Consider the following 16,414-nt stretch of genomic DNA (forward strand, 5'->3'; position numbering starts at 1 on the left):
ACGTGGCTTCTCTGCGCGTCTGACAGCTATAGGCGCTTGGTGTGCCATGAGCGCTGAGAGGCCTGGGGGTTGTGGGGCACACGCCACCTCCACTTGCTTTGATGCCTGTCACTCCTGGTTCCATGGAAGATGGCCAGATGCGTCTCCGCCCGAAGGCCCTTCTTCAGGCCCCCAGCCTTTCTGTGGCAACGCAGCGCTGGAAGAGCCCAGGGCATGATTATGCGGTTGTCTATAGCTTTGTATTTACTAACAAATACCAGGAGTTTATCTTTAGCACTTTTCACAGACCACATTTGGTTCTATCTGATTTTTTTCTTTCCTATTTTGTCTTTTTTTTGTGTGTGAAAATACTGTACAGAGGGGTTACAATGACTTGGGCAACATAATGAGTACATTTCTTATCAAGCATTGTAGCCTCCTCCTTTGTTTCCCCTTCCCATCCTCCCCCCCCACCTGACTATTTGCAGAGCAATACAGTGAATGCTTAATCTCACAGCTTGACTATAACTGTAATCACGTCAGTGAGAGGGCTGGGCAGGTAGCTCACACCTGTAATCCTAGCTACTCAGGAGACTGAGATCTGGTGATCATGGTTCAAAAGTCTGACTCCCCTCCAATGAACCATGCCAACAAACAAACAAAGAAAGCTGAAAGTGGCGCTGTGGCTCAAGTGGTAGAGGACTAGCCTTGAGCACAAAAGCTCAGGGACAGAGCCCAGGCCCAGAGTTCAAGCCCCAAACCCGACAAGGGAAGTAGGCCTCAACCTTCCTAGTAGTAGGATTAAGGGCATGAGCCTCGAGCGCCTAGCATATGCTGGTTGTTGTTGTTTTTAATACTGTTCGCAAGTAAACTACTTTGTAAACACAATATCAGTCATATTTGAGAAAAAATAACTTTTTTTTTTGTCGGTTGTGGGGCTTGAAGTCTGGGCCTGGGCGCTGTCCCTCAGCTCTTCAGCTCAAGGCTAGCGCTCTATCACTTGAGCCACAGCACCACTTCCGCCTTTTTCTGCTTATGTGGTGCTGAGGAATTGAACCCAGGGCCTCATGCATGCAAGGCAAGCGCTCTACCACTGAGCCACCTTCCCAGCCACGTAAAAAGAACTTTTTGGTGAAAATGATACAGAATACAGAATTTGAGCCAGACACAGGTGGCTCATGCCTGTAATCCCAGCTACTCAGGAGGCTGAGATCTGAGGATCACAGTTTAAAGCCAGCCGGGGCAGACATGTCCCCAAAAGACCCCATGAGACCATTAACTCCAATGAACCACTCAAAAACTGGAAGTGGTGCTGTGGCTCAAGTGGTGGCATGCTAACTTTGAGCACAAAGAGGCTCAGGGACAGTGCCCAGGCCCTGAGTTCAAGCCCCACAACCAACCGAAATAACACACACACACATACACACACAAAACCAAAAACCCAATGTGACCCCAGGCTAGTTTGTGTCTACCGTTTTGTTTTTGTGTTTTTTTTTCCCCTGCCCCTGTGTCTACCCTTTTGTGACTGGAGACCCCACTTTCTCTGCGTGCCACTCACCTGGCTTTTGTACCAGTCCTTAATGTTCTGATCTTCCCATTTTTCTCCTGAAATGGAGATGATTAATCATGATCAAAGTTTACAAAAATTCCATAAGTAAAAAACAAAACAAAGCCAGGCGCTGGTGGCTCATGCCTATAATCCTAGCTACTCAGGAGGCTGAGTTGTGAGGATCGCCTTTGAAAGCCAGCTCCAAAGCCAGCTTGGGCAGGAGAGTCCCGTGAGACTCTTATCTCCAAAAACAAACAAACAAACAAAAACCCACTAGAAAACCAGAAGTGGTGCATTGGCGGCTTAAGGGGTAGAGCGCTCGCCTTGAGCTGAGGAGCACAGGGACAGCGCCCAGGCCTGAGTTCAAGCCCCAGGACTGGCCCAAATTAAAAAAAAAAAAAGGGAGCTGGGAAGATGGCCTAGTGGTAGAGCGCTTGCCTTGCATGCATGAAGCCCTGGGTTTGATTTCCCAGTACCACATACACAGAAAAAGCTGGAAGTGGCGCTGTGGCTCAAGTGGCAGAGCTTTGAGCAAAAGCAGCTCAGGGACAGCGCCCAGGCCCAGAGTTCAAGCCGCAGGACTGGCAAAAAAAAAAAAGGAAAAAGAAAACAGAAAATGAAATGTAAGCTATCAATCAGAAGGCACCAGCTGGCTTGGGGATGCGGCTGAATGGTGAGGGGCGTGGCTCTGGGTAGAAGCTAGCCAGGTACTGAGGGGGTTCGGTTGTTGCAATCCACACAAACTAGTACCTATGTTACTAGGTACTTTCCACCTGAAGAGGGCAAATAGGCATCAGGATGACGGTCACCAACCAGATCTTTCCTTTCCCTTGTTTACCTAGAAGCGCCTCACCCTTTCCCCTTCTGTCAGAGACACCTTCCCAGCTCCCCTTTTTTCCCCCTTCTTCTGTCATCAGCCTGGTATGGCACTTCAGATTCACCAATCATTTGTTTGCTCCACTGAAGTTTGTGTGTGTGTATGTGTGTGTGTGTGTGTGTGTGTGTGCTGGTCCTGGGCACTGTCCTTGAGCTTTTTTCTTCAAGGACCCTACCACTTGAGCCACAGTGCCACTTCTGGCTTTTTGGGGTGGTTAATTGGGAGGTTAAGACACACAAGGCCTTTCCTATGTGGGCTGGCTTCAAATCTTGATCCTTAGATCTCGGCTTCCGGAATATCTAGGTTTTTACGGGGGTGAGCCTCACACTGCTTTTTGATGGTTACTGGGGAGATGGTGTCTTTAGAGACTTTGCTCTAAAGGTCTGGAACTGCCATCTACGGGATTTCAGTCTCCTCAATCACTAGGATTACAGCTCCCCTGAACTCTTTGAAATGGTCTCGTGACTCAGTTTACCTCCAAACAATGACACCCGTGAACCGTAAGCATGCCAGGTACACCTACTAACATATCACATCTCCACAGAGCCAATCCTGATAGGGCATGTTCATTCCTATCCCAGGCAAACTGACTGGAGGCAAGGGGGAGAGGCCACTCTCACCTACAAAGGCCAAGTTCTGGAAAGTTTCTAGCATCACCTCCTTGTAGAGCTTCTTCTGGGAAGTGTTCAGGAGCACCCACTCCTCCAGGGTGAAGTCCACAGCCACATCTCCAAGGACCACTGAATCCTATAATATCCAAGGTATACAGGCAAGAGGAATAAGACGCAGGCCCAGGAATCTCCACTCAGCTCAGAAGAGGTTTCTATATGGCTCTGTGGTCTTTGAATGTTCTCTCTGCGATTTAAGAACTTGTACCACAGAGGCTGACTCTCTCTCTCTCTCTCTCACACACACACATATACACACACATAATAAATGTGTGTGTGGCCGGGCGCTGGTGGCTCACGCCTGTCATCCTAGCTACTCAGGAGGCTGAGATCTGAGGATCGCGGTTCAAAGCCAGCCCGGGCAGGAGAGACCGTGAGACTCCCATCTCCAATAAACCACCAGAAAACCGGAAGTGGCGCTGTGGCTCAAGTGGCAGCCTTGAGCTGAAGAGCTGAGGGACAGCGCCCAGGCCCAGAGTTCAAGCCCCACGACCGACAAAAAAAGAAAAAATGTGTGTGTGTGTGTGTGTGTGTGTGTGTGTGTGTGTGTGTGTGTGTGTGTGTGTGTGTGTGTGTGTATAAGCAGTCCCCGGGGGGACTGGGCCGGGGGCTGACGTCGGGGAGGCCGCTTCCAGCCCGGTGGAACAGCCCTTCCTCAGGCCCGCACGCCCGGCCCCGCGCCCACCATCTCCCGGCTTCTTCCCGCGGCTCCCGCGGCCTCGCGCCGGAGCCGGAGCTGCCCCGCGCCCCGCGCCCCGCGCCCCGCGCCCCGCGCCCCGCGCCCCGCGCCCCGCGCCCCGCGCCCCGCGCCCCGCGCCCCGCGCCCCGCCCAGAGACCAGACAGGCGGAGGGGCGGAGGCGCGCGGCGTCGCCCCGCCCACACCCGCCCTGCGGCGTCCCTGATTGGACAGCTCGTGAAGACACGCCCTCTCCCGCCGAGGGGGAGGCGGCCTAAGGACCCGGGAATCTTGTCTGTCTCCTGAGCTAGAGAGATCAAGCTGAACTTGATCTGATCTGCACCCGGGGCTGGATGTGGGTAGTCTGGCTTGCTTCTGAGTTTTCGAGGGTTGTTTTATTGTTGTGCAGGTCCTGGGGCTTGAGCTCAGGGCCTGGGCGCTGTCCCTGAGCTTTCCCCACCCCCCCCTAAGGCTAGGGTTCTACCACTAGAACCACAGCTTCACTTCTAGTGGTTAATTGCATATAAATGGAGTTTAAGAGACTCGCCGACTTTCCTGCCCGGGCTGGCTTAGCATTTACACCTGTGAACCACCTGCAGCTGCTGTGGATCAAAAGAGTGTACCCAGACTCTCTTTCTAGATTAAATGGAGGCTCTTAGTCCACAGCAAGGGGGGCATCTAGGTCTGGCCGCACAGAAAATAAACTTGATGTCACAAATAATGTGTGTCCTCACCAGGCCGGGGGTCAGGGACTAATGTCTGTAAGCCTAGCTACTGAGATCTGAGATAGCAGTTGGTTAGTCAGTAAAGTCTCTGAGAGACTACTCTCCAATGCACCACCAGAAGCTGGAAATGGAGCTGTGGTTCAAGTGGTAGAGCCCAGGCCCCGAGTTCAAGCCCTAGGACAAACTAAGTAAAGAAAATAAAATATAAACCTCGGAGCATTTTTTTTTTAATCAGGAGGCTGAGATCTGAGGGTCGCGGTTCGCAGCCAGCCGGGTCAGGTCAGAAAAAGCCAGAAGTGGCGCTGTGGCTCTAATGGCAGAGTGCGAGTCTTGAGCACCAAAGCTCGGGTGACAACTCGCAGGCCCTGAGTTCAAGCCCCCAGGACCGACAAAACCAAAACAAAACCACCACACCCGCAGTGCCTGACTCGCCCCCACACTCCGGGAGAACCACAGGGCGTTCCGCTAGGTGACTTCCAGACCGGCCGTCACTCAGGCGACCTGGGGTGGAGCCATCCGAAGCTTCGTCCAATCAGAGGCGCGGGTGTGACAATGGGCGGGCTCAGGTAGCTGCTGTGGGGCTGGCTCGGAGGGTTCCGCCGCGGCGGTGGTGGAACCCGCATCTAACACGTGCGGCGGGCCATGGTGAGTGCGGGGCTGGGCGTTGGGAAAGCAGAGGCGGGAGTGGGACCCGGGCTCGGGCCCCGACGCCTCAGCGTGGGCAGCGGCCGTTTCCCCTTGCCCGCCCCCTCCCAGGCTGGGGCTGGACGGGAAGCCGGGGTCTCGGAGGCCTGGCCTGGCCCCGAGCGGGGCCCCGCCCCGCTAGCTTCGAGCCACAGCGCCACTTCCGGTTTTCTTGAGTAGTTATTGGAGGTAAGAGCCTCTTGAACGCGCTGGGAAGATAGTTCAGTGGTAGCGCGCTTGCCTTGCGTGCCTGAGGCCCTGGGTTCGATTCCACTGCACCGCAGAAAAGGCCGGAAGTGGCGCTGTGGCTCCAGTGGTAGATGGATGGGAAAAAGAAGGCTCTTGGAGGCTGGGAAACGAGTCTTATGGGCTTTTCTTGCTCGGGCTGGCTTTAAACCTTCATCCTCAGATCTCTGGTACCAGACTACCTAACTTTTTTTTTGGGGGGGTGGGCTGGGAAGGGGGGACTTGAACTCAGGGCCTCAGGGCCTGGCTGTCCCTGAGCTTTTTACTCTACCACTTTGAGACACAGCTCCACTTCGTTTTCTGATGGTTAATTGGAGATAACAGTCACAAGGACTTTCTTGCCCAGGCTGGTTTTGAACTGTGAGCCTCAGATCTCAGCCTCCTAAGTAAGCAGCATTGCAACATGAGCTTCCAGTATCCAGCTTTGTTGTTTTTTTGTGTCAGTACTCATGCTGGAACTCAATCAATCACGCTCTTACTCAGCTTTTTATCTACAGCTGTGGATATAAGGGTCTCATAATGTAGTTTAGCCTGATTTGGAATTCCCTATGTAGAACAGGCCAACCTTGAAGTTAAAATGATTCTTTTACTTCTAACTCTGGGATTACACCTTTATGCCATTATATCCAACTTTTCTTCTATATTCTCTGTGTTGTGGAACAGTGCCTGTATTTCCTCAACCAAGCTAGATGCTTTCTTCTCCTCTGTAACTACATTCCTTCCATTCCCTGATAAGTCAACATGTCTATTTTATTCTATCCTTTCTCTATTCTTTACTTAAGTCAATTAGATTTTTCAACTTCTTACCTTCAAATTTCCTATAGTCCTTTTAACTTCCATCTCTCCCTTTTTCTGGTCTCTGTTCACATTCCTTATTAGTGTCTTTAAAAACATCCCATTCCTACCTAACATTTTTTATACCTTTTAGTCTTAAGGACCTGATTTTTTTCCATGAAGTTCAAAATTAAAGAATAGTGACCCATGAGCTGGGCGTGGGTGGCTCACGCCTGTCATCCTATCTACTCAGGAGGCTGAGATCTGAGGATCATGGTTCAAAGCCAGCCCGGGCAGGAAAGTTCATGAGACTCTTTTTATTTTTATTTTTTTTAATTGTGAAAAAACCATACAGAGGGGTTACAATTACATGGGCAAGATAATGAGTACATTTCTTGTCAAGCCCCGCGCGCGGGCGCCCTGCGGGTCCCCACGCTGTGAGGAGTCGGCGGGAGGGTCCTGGGGGGCTCCCCTGCCTCGTGTGGGTGTGTTCTGGGGGGGGGGCTGTGGGGGTCCCCCATCCATTCTTGATCCCCTTACAGATTTCTTCACGTGTGGGAAGCAGGGTCTCCAGATGTGACATTAGGGCTGGTGATGAATCCTGAAACTTCCAGAACCTTCCCTCAGTCCCACACACCATGGACAGTGGCACCATGGCTTATCGCTTCCCCAGTCCAATCAGATGCAGGTGAGTGAGTGTGTGTGTGTGTGTGTGTGTGTGTGAATATATATGTATGTCCTATATGAGTATATATATTATTTAATAGTCATTTCGCCATAGATGAATTGGTGGGTCTTTTTCTTTGTTTAAAAAAAACCGATTAAATTGTGCATTTAAATTAAATTTAAAGTGTGTGTATGTGTGCGTGCGTATGTGCCCCAGTTCTGGGGCTTGAACTCAAGGGCCTGAACACTGTCCCTTTTTGTTCAAGGCTCTACCATTTGAGCCACACATCCACTTCTGGCTTTTTTGGTGGTTCCTTGGAGATAAGAGACTCATGGACCCCGCTTTCTCTATATTTGATGTCAGTATAACATGTGGAGGAGATGGGGACAAACAAGCCGTTTAAGGATTCAGGTGGACCTGTTGCAACAATGAGAAGTACAAAATGTCATGTCAAAACCAGCTTTACAATGTCGGTGTGGGGGGGAGGGGGGGAAGGATTGGGTGGGGGGGAGGGGGGAGGCTGGGAAGGGACGTGAAGGATAAACAAAGGAGGAGGCTACAATGCTTGGTAAGAAATGTACGCATTATCCTGCCCATGTAATTGTAACCCCTCTGTACAGTATGTTCTCAAATAAAATAAAATAAAATTAAAAAAAAAAGAGAGTCTCATGGACTTTCCTTCCCCGGTTTGGCTTCAAACCAATATCCTCAAATCTCAGCCTCCTGAGTAGCTAGGATTACAGGATGAGCCAAGGCCCTGCTATATTCAGCCTGTGTTATGTATATTATACCAAAGGACTCAACCATTTATCGCTTGAGGAGAGTTCTGGCCTGGCACGGAACCTCTCAGATCAGTCTCTCGAGTAGATATGATTACAGATGTGAGTCATGATGCTTGACTGACTTTTCTATCCTTTGAATGTAATCTGGCTAGGTGTGCACTTTTTGATATTTATCATCTGCCATTCCAGAAAAATCTCCCTTGTAGCTTCAATTACTTTTTCCATATTTCCATATTTCTCTCATGTATTCTATTATATGCATTTGTATTTATATTTTTGTAATATCTAGAGTATTGGGTATTTTTGGGGGGGCGGAGGGGTCTGGTACTGGGGCTTGAACTCAGGGCCTTACATTCTCCATTCACTTTATCACTCACAGCTGGTGCTCTACTACTCATCCACAGCTCCACTCTCCACGCTTTGATGACTGATTGGTGATTAGGGTGTCACAGACTTTCTTGCTGGGGTGGCTTACTACTGTGATCTTCAGAGCTCAGCCTTTTGCATAGCTAGGATTACAGGCTTCAGCCACTACATCCCCATGAATAATCTTTTTTCCATTTTTAAATTTTTATTTTTGATGGTTATCTCTTTTTTTGTCGGTCGTGGGGCTTGAACTCTGGGCCTGGACACTGTCTCTCAGCTCTTCAGCTCAAGGCAAGCACTTTGCCGCTTGAGCCACAACGCTACTTCTGGTTTTCTAGTGGTTTATTGGAGATACAAGTCTCAGGGACTTTCCTGCCTGGGCTGGCTTTGAACTGTGATCCTCCGATCTCAGCCTCCTGAGGAGCTGGGATGACAGGCGTGAGGACCGGCACCTGGCTGGTTATCTTTTTTTGAAGTTACTTTGTAGTTGTAGAGGTAATGTACAGAGGGGTTACTTTTACATGAGCTGGCTAACGTACATTTCCTTTCATCCAGTGTCTCCTGTGCCCGTCCCGCCCCCAGCCCCTCCCTGCTGTCCTCTCCTGTGAGTTGTGTAACTCACTTTCATCAACGTCCAGGGAGCGCCACTGCTGCACTTGTTCGCCTTTATTCCTCAAGTTCTGCGCCCCCCCCCCAAGACACATGTGAATGTACCATGAATAACGTAAAGAAGACAGAATCATCAAAAACGAAAACGAAAAAAGAAATGTTTAAAAAAAAGTCTTTTGTTTCCCTATCTTGGGAGTTTGTTTCAGAATGTAGATTATTTTATATAAATATGAAGAGGCACTTAGGCATTGCACCTTTGGGATTCTCTCCTAAGACTGTCCTCTATTGGTCTCACGGAGAGGATCTAGAATTGTCACATCCCAATGTGTTTTAGGTCTAACTTCTGCATATCAGAGAGACTGTGTATCATTTGTCTCTTTGATCTTGGCTTACCTCATTTAATATGATTTGTTCTAGTCCCAGCCATTTTCCCTGAAAATGACATTATTATTATTATTATTGCCAGTCCAGGGACTTGAATTAAGGGCCTGTGCACTGTTCCTGAGCTTCTTTTGCTCAAGGCCAACACTCTATAACTTGAGCTACAATGCCACTTCTGGCTTTTTCTGTGTATGTAGTACTGAGGAATCAAACCCAGGGCTTTATGCATGCTAGGCATGCACTCTACCACTAAGCCACATTCCCAGCTGCAAATGACATTATTTTATTTTTTCTAATGGCTGTGTAAAATTCGTCTAGCATGTGTTTACCAGTTGAGTTTCCATAGGCTTCCTGTGATCATGGTTGTAATGATAACAGAAGAATTAATAAGCCACACACTCAAGAAAGAGTACAAATTTATGTTTTATGTTAAAATCTCACACACATTTGAGCTTGTAGCTGAAGGAAAGCTCTGTGATAAGGGAATTGTTAGTCGTGTGTGTGTGTGTGTGTGTGTGTGTGTGTGTGTATGTGTGTGTGTGTGTGAGTGTGTGAGAGAGAGAGAGAGAGAGACAGACAGGGAGAGAGTCAGAGACAGAGAGAGAGAGAATATGTATCCCTGAGTTTTCATGCTCAAGGCTAGAGCTTTACTACATGAGTCATAACTCTACTTCTAGCTTTTTTTTTTTTTTGTCGGTTGTGGGGCTTGAACTCTGGGCCTGAGCGCTGTCCCTCAGCTCTTCAGCTAAAGCGAGTGCTCTACCACTTGAGCTACAGCGCCACTTCCGGTTTTCTGGTGGTTTATTGGAGATAGAAGTCTCACGGTCTCTCCTGCCCAGGCTGGCTTTGACCCGCGATCCTCAGATCTCAGCCTCCTGAGTAGATAGGATGACAGGCGTGAGCCACCAGCGCCCAGCTTACTTCTAGCTTTTTTGGTAGTAAATTTGATGGTTGGCCAAAATGTTGGTCTTAAAATGGAACTGTGCTGGGCGCTGATGCTCACTCCTGTAATCCTAGCTACTCAGGAGGCTGAGATCTGAGGATCGAAGTTCAAAGCCAGTCCAGGCAGGAAAGTCCATGAGACCCTTATCTCCAATTAACTATAAAAAATCCAGAAAGTAGGGACTGGGAAGGTGGCTCAGTGGTAGAGCGCTTGCCTTGCATGCCTGAGGCCCTGAGTTCGATTCCTCAGCACCACATAAGCAAAAAGAAAAAAGCTGGAAGTGGCACTGTGGCTCAAGTGGTAGAGCGCTAGCCTTGAGCAGAAGAGCTGAGGGACAGCGCCCAGGCCCAGAGTTCAGGCCCCACGACCGGACCCCCCCCCCCAAAAAAAAAAAAAATCCAGAAAGTAGAGCTATAGTTCAATGTGGTGAAGCACTAAGCCTTGAGCACAAACGCTCAGGGATAGTGCCCTGAGTTCAAGCCCCAGGACTAGCACCAAAAAAGAGAAAGTATTTGTTTAACTTGTATAGAATTGCTCCAAGATACTGTGCCTCTTGTCATTGGAGAGTAATCAGATTTGACTGTAGTAGAAATCATTTCCATGTGTTTGTGGTGGTATTAATTTGTGAGCAAGTCACTATGGACAGATGTGGGGTTTGGAAGGCTAAGATATCAATCACATCAGTGTTTGGAGATCATAGAACTATTTTTTTTTCTTCCAGTCCTGGGGCTTGAACTCAAGGCCTGGGCACTATCCCTGAGCTCCTTTTGCTCAAGGCTAGTGCTCTACCACTTGAGCCACAGTGTCATTTCTGGCTTTTTGTTGTTGTTGGTCATGGGGCCTGAACTCTGGGTCTGGGCGCTGTCCATCAGTTCTTCAGCTCAAGGCTAGCGCTCTACCACTTGAGCCACAGCGCCACTTCTGGCTTTTTTCTTTTTGCTTATGTGGTGCCAAGGAATCGAACCCAGGGCCTCATGCATGCAAGGCAAGCACTCTACCACTGAGCCACCTTCCCGGCCCTCTGGCCTTTTCTGTTTATGTGGTACTGAGGAATAGAACCCAGGGCTTCATGCATGCTAGACAAGCACTCGGTAAGCCACCTTCCCAGCCTCATAGAGCTACTTTTTTGGGATATTTAAAAAATTTTAAATAAAAAATTATTGTCCAAATGACTGCCATCAGAACGAAAGAAAGAAAAGAAAGAAAGAAAGGAAGGAAGAGGAAGGAAGGAAGGAAGGAAGGAAGGGAAAAGAAAGATGAAAACATATTTTCAGCCTTATGACCCTCAAATCATGCTTCCAGTCCCGGCTCACTGCAGGTTGAAAGCAACTGGTCCCCCATCAGGCCTTCCCTCCCATCATTTACCTATTCTAGAACCAGATTATAGGGTGAGGGGTTTGGACTGAGAGAGGACTCAGTTTCACAGTAGCAGTGCAAGATGCTGAGCCTTGGTAGTGCATCCTCCCTTCTGTGAAGCTGTACAAACAGTTCTGAGAGCGGTACTTCCCACAGAGCCACTAAAGATCTCAGTGGTTGGCTCTGGGCTGTCATTCTTAGCCTCTTCCTCCTCCTCCTCCTCCTCCTCCTCTTCCTCCTCCTCCTTCTCTTCTTCTTCTTTTTTCAGTCAGTCATGGGGCTTGAACTCTGGGCCTGGGCACTGTCCCTCAGCTCTTCAGCTCAAGGCGAGCGCTCTACCACTTGAGCCACAGCACCACTTCCAGTTTTCTAGTGGTTTATTGGAGATCAGTCTCACAGACTTTCCTGCCCGGGCTGGCTTTGAACCGTGATCCTCAGATCTCAGCCTCCTGAGTAGCTAGGACAGGCGTGAGCCACGGACACCCAGCTTCACCCAGCTTAGCCGTCTTCTTTTATGCAAATGTATCGGGATGTTTCAGGACACAGTGGTCTTTGAGGACGTGGCCATGAACTTCACCCAGGAGGAGTGGGTTCTGCTGCGTACTTGCCAGAGGAAGCTCTTCAGAAATGTGATGCAGGAAACCTTCACTAACTTGGCTTCTATTTTTTTTTTTTTTGGGGGGTCCTGTGGTGGAGCCTGAATTCTGGGCCTGGGCGCTGTCCCTCAGCTCTTCAGCTCAAGGCTAGTGCTCTACCACTTGAGCCACAGTGCCACTTCCGGCTTTTTCTGCTTATGTGGTGCTGAGGAATGGAACCCAGGGCCTCATGCATGCAAGGCAAGCGCTCTACCACTGAGCTGCCTTCCCAGCCCTCATTTAAAAATCTTAAACCACTAGTTAGTGTAAAAATTAATAAAAATCTACTAATCATGTGCTGCTACTAATTTTTTTTTTTTTTTTTTTTACAAGCGTTCCTGTAGAAGAGAGACTCAGGGAAAGGAAAGCTCATCCACACAGAGAACCTAGCCAGCCTGCAGGTCGCCCAGCCAACAAGAAAACTGTGCGTGGAGCAAAGCCCTATGAATGCAGCATGTGTGTGGGAAGCCCACACGTGTCCTTCGTCGCTGAAAAGACACAGCAAGTCTCACACTGCGGAAAGCCGGCGGGGGCCGCCAGTATGAGGGAAGGCCTGCGAGGGTCAGGACTGTGGAAAAACCTTCAGCTTTCGAAGCTCCCGTCAGATCCACGGAAGGACTCCCACGGGAGAGAAACCCTATCAGTGCCAGGAGTGGGGAAAGCCTTCAGCTGGCCTAGCCCCTTCCAGAGCCGCAAACCACACGGGAGAGAAGCCCTGCACGTGTCACGAGTGTGGGAAGGCCTCCATTGGCCGCACCACCTTCCGAGGTCATATGAGAATCACGCGGGGAAAGCCCTGTCAGTGCGGGGAATGCGGAGAACCTTCCGCCACGCAGCTGCTTTCGAAACCACGAAAGAACCCACTCAGGAGAGAAACGCTGTGAAGGTAAGCAGTGTGGCAAAGCGGCCAGGTATTCCCAGACGTTCCAAATCCACGAAAGGACTCCCACGGGAGAAAAACCCTACCAGTGCCCGCAGTGTGGAAAGGCCCTCAGCCGTCCCACAGCCTTCCCACGTCAGGAACGGAGCCACGCTGGCGATAAACCGTATCAGTGTCGGAAATGTGGCAAAGCCTTCAGTTTTCCTAGTTCTTTTAGAAAACACGAGCGGATTCACACCGGAGAGAAACCTTCCGATGAAGGAGTGTGGCAAAGCCTTCATCTCTCCCCCAAGCTACCGGAGACACATGATCTTGCACACGGGCGTGCAGCAAAGCCTTCGATTGTCCCAGTTCCTTTCAGATCCACGAGAGAACGCACACGGGCGAGAAGCCGTACGCGTGTAAGCAGTGTGGGAAAGCCTTCAGTCGCTCCAGTTCCATCAGGATCCACGAGCGGACCCACACGGAGGAAAAGCTGTACGGATGTAAGCAGTGTGGGAAAGCCTTCAGTCGCTCCAGTTCCATCGGGATCCACGAGCGGACCCTCACGGGGGAAAAGCTGTACGGATGTAAGCAGTGTGGGAAAGCCTTCAGTTGCTCCAGTGCTGTGCGCATGCACAAGTGGACCCACGCAGAACAGAAGCCTTATGAGTGTCAGCAGTGTGGAAAGGCCTTCACACGTTCCCGATCCTTCCAGATCCACGCAAGAACTCATACCGGAGAGAAACCCAATGAGTGTCAGCAGTGTGGAAAGGCCTTCACACCTGCCCGTGCCTTTCGAATACACGGACGACCTCACGCTGGGCAGGAACGGAACACACACAGCCTGGCAAAGCCCTCCTTTGTCCCAGGGCCCTTGGGACAATGTCCCTTGGCTGGGAGAAGCCCCGGGAATATCAAATGTGGAGAAAACCAGAGACACAGGCTGTGGGGAAGGCTTCAGTGTGGGAAAAGCTTCAGTGATGGCCCAACATGTTGCCAACACATTAAAGATGCAGATATAGCTGGGCGCCGGTGGCTCACACCTGTCATCCTAGCTACTCAGGAAGCTGAGATCTGAGGATCAAGGTTCGAAGCCAGCCCGGGCAGGAAAGTCCCTGTGAGACTCTTATCTCCAATGAACCACCAGAAAAGTGGAAGTGGTGCTGTGGCTCAAGTGGTAGAGCGCTCGCCTTAAGCTGAAGAGCTGAGGGACAGCGCCCAGGCTGAAGATTGTCCACAGACTGTCCACAGACTCCCTGGAGAGCAACTTACTGAATGTGAGCAGTGTGGTACAGCCTTTCGTGGCATTGGGTAGAAGCCTTGTGTGACACGTCACCCCCTCTGTCCGACTTGGATCCTACGTCAAAATGTCCCCTGCAGATGTGGATAGTATGGGGAAATCTTATAAAAATCCATCCATGTTTGTTGTTCTAGAAAATTCATGTCATCAAAGAAGTGTTATAGCCTGGTGTCGGTGGCTCACGCCTGTAATCCTAGCCACTCAGGAAGCTGTGATTCAAAGCCAGCCCAGGCAGGAAAGTCCATGAGACTTTTAACTATAATAAACCACCAGAAAACCGGAAGTGGCGCTGTGGCTCAAGTGGTAGAGCGCTAGCCTTGAGCTGAAGAGCTGAGGGACAGCGCCCAGACCCAGAGTTCAAGCCCCACGACCTACCAAAAAAAGAAGTGTTATTAGACTCAAACATTAGCCTTATCAGTTGTTCATTCTTTTTCCTTTATTTTCTTCTTTCTCTCTCTCTCTCTTCCTTCCTTCCTCTCTCTCTCTCTGTCTTTCCTTCTTTCCTTCTTCCTTTCTTTTTGTGCTCCAGTCCTAGGGTTGAACTGAGGTCCTGGCCACTGTCCTTGAGTTTTTTCTGCTTAAGGCTGGTGCTCTACCTCATCAGCCACTGCTCCACTTCTGGGGTTTTGTGGTTAATTAGAGATAGGATTCTCCTATCTCTTCCTGCCTGAGCTCACTGTGAACCCAAACCATCATCCTCCGGTCTCAGCCTCCTGAGTAGAGTTTGAACTTGGGCTTTTGTACTTGCTAGGTACTCTAGCCACTCCCGTAGCTGACAGGAGCCAAAAGGGAGTCTCTCAACATGATAGGCTTGACTATCTCACTGGAACATCTTGCGGCTGAGTTTACAGAACCGCCCTCAGGAATCCGACCCTCATCCTGCCCTACGCAAACCTCCTGCACTGCTACGGCCAAGGAAAAAGCTTCCTTATTCCAAGCATATAAATACCCCTGTGTGAAAACACAAATTTGCAGCTTGATCAGAACCCCTGTCTTGCTGTCATTCTTCGTGTCTCTGTCCCTTCATTCCTTCTCGCTTAGGTTCACCGCCCTCGTTGGCGTCCTGCGGGCCGGGACGCGTAGCCATTTTTGTGTATTTGGTTTCTGAGACCAGTCTCCCCTGCTCCCTGCAAGCGGGTGTCACTCCGTGAGCCTCCTCTTTATACTTCCTGCTGTAGCAGGGGTGACAGGCTTGCACCACCGCACCTGGCTTCTTCTAAGATGGCCTTTTTTCTTTCTTTTTGGTTCTGGTTCTGGGGCTTGAACTTAGGGCTTGAGCCTGGGTGCTGTCCTTCAGCTTCTTTTGCTCCACTTCCAGCCCCCTTTTTTTTTTTCATGCATGCTAGACAAGCACTCATCACTAAGCCATCTTCCCAGCCCCACAGAGCTATTTTTTGGATATTTTTAAAATTTCAGATAATTATTGTCCAGGGCTGGGAAGGTGGCTCAGTGGTAGAGCGCTTGCCTTGCATGCATGAGGCCCTGGATTGATTCCTCAGCACCACATAAGCAGAAAAAGCCGGAAGTGGTGCTTTGGCTCAAGTGAAGAGCTGAAGGACAGCGCCTAGGCCCAGAGTTCAGGCCCCATGACCACCACTAGCAACGAAAAAGAGTCTCACAGACTTTCCTGCCCAGGCTGGCTTTGAACTGCAATCCTCAGATCTCAGCCTCCTGAGTAACTGGGATTACAGGCGTAAGCCACCAGTGCCCAGTTGTCAATTAATCTTTTTTTTTTTTTGCCAGTTGTGGGGGCTGAACTCTGGGCCTGGGCGCTGTCCCTTAGCTCCTCAGCTCAAGGCGAGTGCTCTACCCCTTGAACCGCAGCACCACTTCTGGCTTTTTCTGCTTATGTGGTGCTGAGGAATCAATCCAGGGCCTCATGCATGCAAGGCAAGTGCTCTACCACTGAGCCACCTTCCCGGCCCGCAACAATTGATTTTTTATGTTGTAATTTTTTTTTTGGGTCCGGTCATGGGGCCTGAACTCTGGGCCTGGGTGTTGTCCCTCAGCTCTTCGGCTCAAGGCTAGCGCTCTACCACTTGAGCCACAGTGCCACTTCCGGCTTTTTCTTTTTGCTTATGTGGTGCAGAAGAATCGAACCCAGGGCCTCATGCATGCAAAGCAAGTGCTCTACCACTGAGCCACCTTCCCAGCATTGATCCTAGGCATTGATCCTAGGATCTTGCATATAGCTCTCATGTGTTTGACCACTGAACTACATTCCTAGCCCCATTTTAACTTTGTTTGGAGGCAGGTTCTTGCCAAGTTGCCCAGGCCAACCTCAGACCTTGTGATCCTCCTGTCTTAGCCTCCTTACATCGCTGGGATTACAGG

At 50.0% G+C, this 16,414-nt stretch overlaps 1 protein-coding gene and 1 long non-coding RNA gene across 2 annotated transcripts in view; both read left to right on the forward strand.

The window, feature by feature from the left end:
- LOC122119644 (zinc finger protein 709-like) overlaps positions 1-16,414 on the forward strand; it is a 33,034-nt gene that overhangs the window by 9,931 nt on the left and 6,689 nt on the right. Inside the window, exons 4-6 of the mRNA XM_042693646.1 lie at positions 11,823-11,883; positions 12,697-13,056; positions 13,116-13,627. Of these exons, the coding sequence (XP_042549580.1) occupies positions 11,823-11,883; positions 12,697-13,056; positions 13,116-13,627 (933 nt within the window). The remainder of the gene's footprint in view (positions 1-11,822; positions 11,884-12,696; positions 13,057-13,115; positions 13,628-16,414) is intronic.
- On the forward strand, positions 5,037-7,149 carry LOC122119776. The gene is made up of 3 exons (XR_006149607.1): positions 5,037-5,120; positions 6,722-6,867; positions 7,112-7,149. It is a non-coding gene; the product is annotated as an uncharacterized LOC122119776 (long non-coding RNA).

Source organism: Dipodomys spectabilis, unplaced genomic scaffold (genome assembly GCF_019054845.1).
Source record: "Dipodomys spectabilis isolate Male_0828 unplaced genomic scaffold, ASM1905484v1 ptg000173l, whole genome shotgun sequence".
Lineage (NCBI taxonomy): Eukaryota > Metazoa > Chordata > Mammalia > Rodentia > Heteromyidae > Dipodomys > Dipodomys spectabilis.